Source organism: Anneissia japonica, unplaced genomic scaffold (genome assembly GCF_011630105.1).
Source record: "Anneissia japonica isolate Jap-2015-1 unplaced genomic scaffold, ASM1163010v1 scaffold287852_len814684_cov197, whole genome shotgun sequence".
Taxonomy (NCBI): domain Eukaryota; kingdom Metazoa; phylum Echinodermata; class Crinoidea; order Comatulida; family Comatulidae; genus Anneissia; species Anneissia japonica.
In genome coordinates this window covers 115,780-126,985 of record NW_022704998.1, presented here as the reverse complement: position 1 = coordinate 126,985, position 11,206 = coordinate 115,780, and the positions used below count along the sequence as shown (strand labels likewise).

The window sequence follows — 11,206 nt, the reverse complement described above, 5'->3', positions numbered from 1 at the left end:
ACTGTAAGACTTATGGGCTTACCTAGATACAAACACACAATTAAGGGATCAGATTGACGTTTAATCGGTTGAATTATTTTAATATATTTCCTTAAAGACCTGGAATATGTACAAAAGATTCATAGAAAGAATAGCCACATTTTGCCAAGTGAATAACAGTTATTCCATTGATAATCACATTCCAGGAAGGAACCAAGGTCTAGACAAACAGCAATACTTCCTTTCTATATACTAATTTCAATACAATTATTTCAGTCTGAATTTGTAATAGGAAGAAGAGAAAAAGAAACTTTTCTGAAATTGTAACACACTTCCCTAAATATCATTATCACTATGGTAAGGATTATTAGTGAACACTACAGTAGGCCTATATAAAGAATTGCTATAATGAAAGGAAGGTAAGTAACGAAAGATTGTACTTTACAGGGACATGATACAGAATCTATTTGAACACTATGAAGAAGAATTTTAATTATAAATTTCATCTCCTGTTTAGTTTTTCCATTTCATAATACTGTAGTAAAATATTTTGACTGAAAAAGATCTAATTGCAGATGTTTACAAGGCAACACTTAAAACATTTAAAAGTTATTTTGATGATTCAGGTTGCAAGAATCAGTTCACTTTAGGTATTTATCAAAAACAATGGCTACTATATAAAAAACAACTATATAATATATCATAACATCATGTATAAAATGTTACCACAACAGTTAGGAACAGGCAAGGAAGGAATTCCTTTGAACAACTAAAACGACACTCATCGATAACTTATCTTTTGACAGTTTTCCTCCTATAACTTTTATACCAAAAATGTGATATTAAGTAAATTTAGACAGGAAACAATACATGAGGCCTTTTGTTGAATGTTTCCTGAATACCACCTTCGGCAATGCAAACATGGTTTAATTTAACAGTTCAAGGAATAAAATTTGCAATTGCTCCTGTCAATTCTATATCCTTAATAAATACACATTTTATTGCTCAGGTTGAAATACTGACTGAGCCAGTGTTTTTTAAGATACTAAATGGTTTATTTTCTAAATAGTCAAATAAAAAATAAAAAAATTCCCAAATAAATATTAAACAGGAAAAAAAATCATGTAGTACTTAAATTTTAATGACTATGACAAGATATAGTATATGACAGAACCGGAAATACACATTTCAGTAGAAAATTACAAAAAGTTAAAAAATAATGAATATAATTACAGTTACGATACTTACAGACATCTAAATGAACTATCCGTCACTTCACACGTTCCTCCATTTTGACAAGGGTTGTTTGATATACATAAGGAATCTAAAATATAAATATATTTTGTAATTAAAACTTAATAAAAACTTAACAAGTTTATACTGTATATGTGGAATGAAATAAACAAACTCGCTATGATATATTAGTTGTGATCAATGTATATTTATGTACAAAACAACAACACAAATAGGCACAGAAACTCCTCCTTCATAGTAATCCATTTGGCAAATGTGAAATTTATTAGGTTATTATATATCTGTTTATTTTTTTTTCTTTTCAATCATCTCATTCATTGTGTATTTTGTATACTGTAGTGTAAATACATTTATATTGTGTTTTGTGATTTTTACTAACTTAAGTAGCATTTATGCATGACAATAAATTAAAAATAATCTGAATCTACGGTATATATAAAATAATGTGTTACAAAAGTTTAAGGAATAAAATGGAATAATATATTTTCGTATCTCTGGTGAATGCTGAAGACTGTGAATGATTCATTAGTAAGGTCATTTAAAAAGTGTTATTTTTATGTTTATTTACCTTGTTTATTATAACTACATTTGTAGGGTATACAGTGTCCAGCTGTACTACACTTTTTCCCACAGTGGGAAAATTACAAATGTTACAAAATTTTATAAGAACTATTCATTTAATTAAATTCCCATTCACATACTAGGAAAGTTACAGTAGTTTATAGAAGTTTAAAGCCAATCAAATGGTTAAATATATCCTAAGACATTTAAAATCATTTGTAAAATAAAAATTAAAAAAAAAATTAACATGGAAAATAGTTAGTACAGACTTTTTTTGATGACAAATAAGGGGGAAAAAAACCAGTTAAAAAGAATATAATTCCAGCAAGAAATATAATGTTCATGATTTTAAGAATATTTGAATTTGATTTGTATACAGTACTTATTGTATATTTCACCTATATAATACAACCAAATAATTGTAAAGTGATATTTCATCATATCATGAGAACTACATAACCTTATGATCTTAGCTATTGTGTATTGGATTAATTTTAGTCCTGAGGTGGGAGAGAATATAAAAGGTAAATAACCAATGAAATTGGGTTCCAAACAATTGCTTTCAAAACTATCATAACAGTTATGTCCTATACAATAACCAATACAAATCATAAAAAATAATAGTTATTTCAATTGACAAACTTTTTCCCATGCTTTTTAAAAAGCAATACAAGGGTTTAGCAATACGCATACAATTCATTTGCTTATTTCATTCTTTCAATAAATGGATGACTTCGCTTTGGGGAGGATTTTCGACACAAAGATTTTGTCGCACAACACATGTAAATTACCATCAGTGCTTTACATGGAGTAATGATCTTAGCTTTAAAATATTTATAATCCTCTAGCACTTTTGAAGAAATTGACGGATTAATAAATTATCCTTGCAAGATTGAATTTGTAAAAGATCAACACCATTTAGGAACTAAATTGCCTAACAGAACCCAGACTTAACAATAAAGTCTTTCGATTATGTGGTTATAGAAAATCACCACTGTTGCATACTCAAGTTGTTATTTGTTTCTAGAATGCTTGAAACAGAATACCACTTTGCCTCAACAGACCGGTCTTTTAGCTGGTTTTAATTTCGGGCCAATTAGGTTTAGGTATGCAAGTTTCCATGACCCCCTCTGTTGTTAGGTCTGTGCTTTAGTGTTCTACAAGTGGACCGTATGTCAGTAGTCCAGGTTTCACTTATGGCTTACTTTACAACAGACCAGTTCAAATATCATGATGAAAATAAAACTGTCACCAGAACAGGCAATCTAAAACTCTAATACTTCAGATATTAACTAATCAGGAACTGGCTTATATTTTCTGCCTAGGCTAGTTGTAATAACAGCTTATCATTCTTAATTCTCAGACCCCAAAGTTATTTGAAACATTTTATCAAAGCTGTAGAAATTGCTCATTTTACTAATACATTTAATTAATCAACTAACAACATAACTTTACTTTTTCTCTTCCTGAATTACAGTAGGTTGTAAAGTCATACAAATATTACCATTAAATAATGTTAAAATTAAAATGCAAGTTAAAAAAGGAATAAACTATCCATTAATATTTTAGAAATCACATACAGTACTGTAGACAAACATATTGAAAGATGTCATCTCTTCCAATATAGTACAGTATGTTTTGTAAATCTGATTTACCAGTAACCATTTGTTATCTCACCACTGGCCACATCACTAAATTATTTCTCACTAACTTGTCACATTACTTTATAAATCATAACCTATGGAAAAACAAATACTAAAACAGATTTTCTCTAGTATGATTAAAAAGGTATTAAAGGTAACATTATGAATCAACCATGACTTGAGAAACCTAGAATGAAATGGTTCCCCTGTATAACATAAATTAAATAAAGTCAGCGGTCTTTTCAATTATAAATAAGTACTGTACAAACAAGTGTGTAAATTTAACATGTGAGTCAACAGCATAAAACAAACAACAAATTTTAACATTTAAGATGAAAGATTGAGTGTCAAGAACCAGTAAAATTTTGCCCTGGCTCAGTTTTCACATGTTTTTGTTGATTTCAGGCTCAAAATGTTCTTATTTTGTTCTTATTTTTATACTTTTCAAACATACAAAATTATTATTGTACAGCAGTATATTAATGTACTGTATATAGAAGGCATTACATAGTTTCTTGAAATTTTTGCATCAGTCTTTATTTGTTCCTATTTTGTTCTAAATTTTTAAGCGATCAAGTGTTCTAACGCGAGGCGCCAGGTAAATCCAGAATAATTATTATTATTATAAAATTTGTTCTTATAAAATAGTGTGTATATAGAATAAAAATAATTATTGAATATCATGCAAATTTATAAGGGCCAATCATAAAATTTATCTTATAATATATTCCAGTAAAAAAATAAATTGAACATTAAAATAGTACTTTATCCTGGCCAGCCAGGTAAATTTCTGAACTACAGTAATGAGATGTAGCAACATAAGAATGATTTCCACAAGCAAGTTGCAAAAATGAAACTTGTTAAAATTGACACGTTTTCCCTGAATAAACCTATGTACAATATCCAATTATTTATACTGATATACCCTATATGAGTCAGTCTTCAAAAATAGATCACATAGAAGTTAGGTAGGAACATGGAAGCTGTAGGTATGGTCACCTTGGCCCTACCGTGACAAGTTTACAATCTAAACATACCCTACTGGGGTACTGGTCTAACAACCTAAAGTCAAGTATAATTAAAACCATATCAACTCTGGAACAAACCACATTACATCTATTTATATCAGAAATATTAACTACACGTCATAAGCATCATGAACAGTTAAATTTAATTTTAAATGTTTATTTACACATTCAATTTTTTTAAATACATTATTAATGTACCATAGTTACAGGTTAAAACATATTAAATAATGTAATATTTATCCTTATAACATGTTAAAAACAATTTTGCAAAAGTAATTATAATTATAGCACAGATCCTATAATTTATTAGGAACTGCTTTACACTTTTCCATCAGTGGCACACTTCTCAATAGTATGTGCAATAAACAATATAGTAAAGTTTACAAAATACTTGAGCTGAGGTAAAAACAATTTAAATTTGAAATGGGACATCAAGGTAAAGTAAATAGAAAAAAAAAACAAATTTAGTTATGTAAATAACGTAAATGTGATCTTAAAATATATCTATATATTCTGTAAATACCAATATTGATATTTTTTTACCATTCTTTACTATTATACAAATTCACACATTCTAAATTAAATTACATCTTTAGCATTTTAAATTAGAATTCTGATTAAATAAAACAATGAAATATAAAAACTAATAATCACATCAATATAAAAATGTCCAATTTAATACAAGTTATGAATTTACATACAAAAAAAATAGTTTAGTACAGTAGATGACACTAAAATCAATGTTTTCATATCCCTACTTGAAGAAACTGACAAGATTAATTATTCTTGTTTTATATAAAATATAGAAAATCCAGTGGATGCCCATCAAATTGTACTGTATATTAGTACTGTCACTTGAAGACACTGGTATCAGTAAACAAGGAGAAATAACATGCTTTCTATGTAACTTGGTTGTAGTTTTAATACAGCTTCAAACTTTCATAGCATTTAGCAGTACTCACTGTGGTGTATGAAATCTACTAGAGGTTAACCATTCTTGTAACTTTATCCAAATTATAATATACAGTAACACTATTCAAAATATAACTGTGAAGTTACTGTGTGTAGAATAGAACCTACATCATCGGGTAAATACTGTCAGTACAGGTCTGACTACAGTATCTCCGGCCTACACACGAACTAATTAGAACGTGTCCTACAAAACAAAGTTTCTCAACCCCGACACAACATATACCCAAAGATGACATTTAAACACTATGACACATAATGAGACATGATATTTGACAAAATAATATCCAATATGAAAGCAAATGTTTCCACAAACTACCAACTACCTTGAGCAAGAGTGATCCGTAGGCCTCCATTGAGGCTAAGCACAATCGCAATCAATAGAACTGTTTTGAATGGCGGACTACCATTTAGCGTCCAGCGATCACGCAGGCCCATCCTGCAAAAATATGTTCCCACAGAAATATTTTCCACTCAAAGCATATCATTCACAACAAATGTAAAAAATATCCAGTAAATCAGTTTCCAAGTAAGACGTTTATAATCCAAATTAAGTATGAATATTCCACTTTATGCCATGAATGTTGATAAACTCGTCAACTAGTTTACATGATCCGAGTCCATTCCCACCTTACTAAGTAGTACCTTACTTTCGCTATCCAAAACTTTAGTCGTGTGTCGAACACAAAGCCCAGGCGAATTCCAGAGATATCCCTCCGCGCTGTCCCGTTCAATTTTGCTGTACAACGTCCGCGGCTATTCATATGCAAATTACTTTAAAGCCTGGCACGCTTTACGGACGAAATGAATATAAGCAGATTATGACGAAGAATGAAACGTATTTAAATGAAAAACAAGACTTATTGATACACAAATGATCTTGATTCTGCCAACATTTATAGATCGTAGGTCTTGATTGTATATGCGGAGTGACTACAGTAGTGTGAGCGAGGGCTTGTTCTCATCTTTCAACCCCATGGTGGTGTGGCGAATCAGAGCGCCAATTCGAGATTTTCCCAGAATATTGCCATTCTATACATTAAAAAATATTTAACAGAATCGAAGTGATTTAATGTCTTGATTTATAATTTAAATATGTTGACCTTTGGTGCTATAGATATCATATTGGCAAACTATTGGACCATTTAAAAAAAAATAATTAAATGACAGTTAACTGATGACAATAAAGTTTAAATGCTTCTTTTGTGTGTCACTTGTGGAATCACGTAATAAACGTGGAAAAAAAGCACAAATGTATTGTTATACATAATGTATGTCGTATAATATCTCCACAATTTCCAACATAAGTCATAAAATTTAAACAAACATTAATTTTATTAATAAGATAAGATAAACAATATAGGCCTAGGCCTACGATATAAGAAATATCACGCACAATATTTTATAGTAAACAAGCATGTTAATTTTGAAAGTCTGGCTAAGCTTAGTGTACGCTTTTACTAAGGGGCAATGTATTGAGTAATACGGATTCAGATTATTTGTTATATCTTTAACTGTTTCCTGTTCAGTAATCATTACTTTACTTTATCTCATATCCGGCAAGATAAATTGACATCGTATACAAACATACCTCATTGCAAATACAATAATGACAGATAAAATATATACATTTTAATTACATTTCACAGTCTCCTGATGAAGTCCACTGTGTGGACGAAAGCTAGAGAATAAATTATATATTGTTAGTCTCAAACTGAGTGCTGCTGTTATTTACTTATTGTCATCATCATCAACATTACTGGAGGAGGTCTCGAGACGCTGGTCTCCGAAAAGTTTCATTACAATAGTAAACATTATTTAAAGCGAGCTTGTGATTTTACACGATCATATATAAAGCCAAAACATAAGCACGTGGTGCATGGACAGCCTCAATGTGGGAAAAAGGAATACGTCGATATCTGAATGTATCTCTACACTGGGGTTGCGAAGCAGGTGACACAGTAGTCGGGAGTGTGCACCGCGACCCATCAATAATACTAACACGGTGTCTTGTTTTTGTCTCAATTCATTCACAATTTCACACACCAAACGCTAGTTCAATGCGTGTGAATATCTCGTTACGATCAAATACAAGTATTATATTCTGCCTCAAAATTGATTTTTACTGTTTAATTTGTAAAATTAAGCACAATTAGCGTTTGATCGTTCAACTCGAGTTGAATGTTTCTGTGTGACCGTATATCATAACCCATATTTGATATCTCTCTTTCTATATGTGTCCCAATAAAATTGTCTATATTTTTCTCACAGTGGGATTTAAATGTTTAATTACGGTATAATTATTTGGGGTTCTTAGGCGATAGAACGATCCAGACAAAACCCAGCACAAAAATAAAAATGTGCCTTAGGCCTTTTTCTCACTGCACCAAAAAACATCCTTAAATTATAATTAAAATTTAAAAGATACCGTACCGTCTGATGATTAAAAAGAATTGAAGATTACCTGAATAGGAAAAGACCATGACCATTATCACTAAAGGCAACGGTTTATAGTCATTCTTCTAATGAATGAACAGAAATATGTAGGCGAATTTTCAAGTACAGTGTGACGCGTTTGAAGTAAGTTTGAATAAAAGAGAAACCTCGAGAGAAGCCATATTCCCACGGGTGGTTTAAAAGACAGGTATTTATTCAGAAATACTCTTGTGTCATTTGACTCGCATTTTAAATTATTTGTTCATAAAATAATGCAGACAATTCAAATGGGTGTCCTCTATCTGTACACTCCATTCTGGTAAGAAAAACATATGTATGAAAATATGTGTATTCTAGCAGGCTTTTCGTGAGCCTTTAAAAATTAAATTTAAAAACTATCTTGGCCTAATTTAGATTATTTTTGGGTGTATGCGTTCATTCCAACCCAGTACCGGTACTGTACTGTTTATTACGTACCGGTTAGGCCTACTGTAACAGTGTTATTTGTTTTCATTAATAAAATACATGTGTACACAATCGGTAGTTTTCGCCGCACGACGTTAACCTTAAAGTTTACGGATGACGCCATAATTTATTCATCTTGCTTTGCGGAGTACGTTAATTTCAGGATTTTACGTGCTTGACGTACGTTAGTTACGGGTTTGCGTATTTCGATTTGTTTACAAAAGGGGCAGAGCTATCGCGTTATGTTGGGTACCGACGTTAAAGTTAACCTCGTGCGTCGAAAACTACCTAGTATTAATCACACCAAAAGTTACATTGCGGTGCGTCTATCATGATTTTCTAAGAATAGGCCTATCAAATAATGGTATCAGTGTGACATAGACCGTCGGACGACGAATCTATCCGCTCTCCGGGAGCGTGAACAAGCGCAGCGCATGCGATAATTGCACAATATTTTAATTTAATTATTGACTGTGTAGCCCTGGTTGTTAGGCCTATACTATTTTATGAAAGTGAAATATAATACAATAAATAGAATAATAGTCGAAAAATTGTGTTGCTTTAGGTCGACCAAGTTCCAGGGGTTGCGGGGTGTGAACCTTATCCTTCCTCCCGGTGAATCCGTGAGTTGGGCCAGCTACGGTACTCATCCCACGAATGTATTCGATTTAATCCAAGCCCTTGCTTTTTATGTGCTTTTAAGGTATATAAAAGACAGTTACAACTTGAGGAAAGTGCCTTAAAATAGGTCCAATGGTTTTATGTTCCCAAATCAAATTAAAACCCTTAAACCATCTTAAACATGGCTTTAGGCATATGCAAATCGGAAGTTTCATTTTAATTATTATGTTTTCTTAATCATTTTGTTTCATAAAGATGCAATGAGATCGTTCAGAAGAGGCGGATAAAAACCGATCATGTATTCCCACTCGAACGTTATATCTCACTACCACGCATGTTCACGGCTCAGCAATAAACAAAAATGTCATTAACAGAGGTTGAGATCCCCATAGGGCTATATACGGGCTCCAATTGTATAATTTTACATTGCAACATTATAATGATTGGCGAATGATTGTTCTTTGGAGTCCCGATAAAGATCTGTGGAAGTGCACCATACAGGAAGCTTGGATCATTGTTTTCTTAAGTTGCCGCCGACGATGCGACCTACTTTTCAAAAACTTATTTGTATTTATGGACATTAAATGCACTAGTCTGCAATTACAACCAAAGTGGCACAGTTTCGCTTGTCCTATGCCAGGAAACCTAAAATGTTGCGTCGGTATCCGACCAGTTTGTAGAAATCTAGTTTGCCAAAACCCAGATTGCCGAATTAAGGGCCGGGCCACTTTGCCGAAACCCAGTTTGCCAAATTCAGTTCAACGAAATCATGAAAACCCAGTTTGCCGAATCTTGCCGTCACTGTCGTACAAACGTACAGCATGTGCTTTTGAAAACATGTTTGGCAAATTTAATGGAAACAACATCATTCCCAACACATTCCATTAATATTCTACTCCAGTAGAATTATATTTTTTCATTACAGATTTTACCAACAAAATAATAAACGCCTCCCTCGAACTCCCCTCACAAACAGCACCGTAACGTACGTATCCATTTTACAAATATAAATAAATAAATAAATATATATATATATATACCGCTGTCTCTTATACACATCTAGATGTGTATAAGAGACAGTATATATATATATATATATATATATATATTTATTTATTTATTTATATTTGTAAAATGGATACGTACGTTATATTTATTTATTTATTTATTTATTTATTTATATTTGTAAAATGGATACGTACGTAAATGACTCCCTCGAATAAACACCTCCATCGAAAATACTCCCCCTCCACCCTCTCAAGACGAGAACGTCCGGGACCAAAAATAATAATTTGCCTATCCAAATAACGTTATTTTGATTGTTAATCCCCAATATTGTGGTCTAAAACCTAAAAGCATAATTTGGGCCATACTAAGAAGGGCCGCCAAGGGGGGAAACTGTAACAGGGGAAAGGGTTGGTTGTGGGCAAAATGGGATTCATGGTTTTTGAGTCGACAAACTGACATTGGGCAAACTGGATATCGGCAGAATGGACTCGGCAATCTGGGATTCGACAAACTGGATTTCGACAATTTTGCCTAGATTGGCGTCGCTCCATCCATACAAACTCTATGATCAGACACGTAAAAACATGAACTGACGTAAACGGCTCACCAGGCCTAAAAATAATATCTGCTAAATTGCTATCACAACGCGAAACGCTGTTGTCATGAATCACGCGTTCACGTACAACCCATCGTTGCGACGTTACAGGTTAAAACATGAACTGTAGAAACGGAGTGGACTTAACGCGCAACGTGAACTCAACTTTGTTTATTGGTCAACTCGTCAGTGAAGTTAAACGCGCGCCGGTACACTAGCAACGTCAAGACATTGCACTAAACAATTTTCTAAAATATAGAAAAAATATATAAGCATACTCTTATAATAAACGCTATGAAGAATAAATAAATATAAATTTGCAATACCCATCATAAGCAATATATCGTAAAGATCGTAATTTATCAATGCGCACTATGTGGTATCTGTACGCACACTTTTTTCTCCAAATTGTTTTGGTTGAATTTATATTTAAAAATAATTGATTCTCGTATTCAAGCACCGTTTTTCAAGTCAAAAAAGAAGTTGGGCTTAAATTATAATGTGTACACAAAAGGTAAAGTTAAAACTTTTCACGTATAAATACGCCTATAAATAGGCCGAATTTTTATTTTCTTTATACAATAAGAAAATGTAACCACATGCGTTCTTGGAGCGCTTTCTATTGAAAACTTTAAAAGATTGTCAAA

At 32.0% G+C, this 11,206-nt stretch overlaps 1 protein-coding gene across 1 annotated transcript in view; it reads right to left on the bottom strand.

Moving 5' to 3' along the window:
• LOC117105155 (neurogenic locus notch homolog protein 1-like) overlaps window positions 1–6,112 on the bottom strand; it is a 42,015-nt gene extending 35,903 nt beyond the window's left edge. Inside the window, exons 1-2 of the mRNA XM_033246220.1 lie at window positions 5,761–6,112; window positions 1,228–1,303 (exon numbers count right to left, since the gene is read on the bottom strand). Of these exons, the coding sequence (XP_033102111.1) occupies window positions 1,228–1,303; window positions 5,761–5,872 (188 nt within the window). The 5' untranslated portion in view covers window positions 5,873–6,112. The remainder of the gene's footprint in view (window positions 1–1,227; window positions 1,304–5,760) is intronic.
• Between the last annotated feature and the right edge of the window lie 5,094 nt (window positions 6,113–11,206).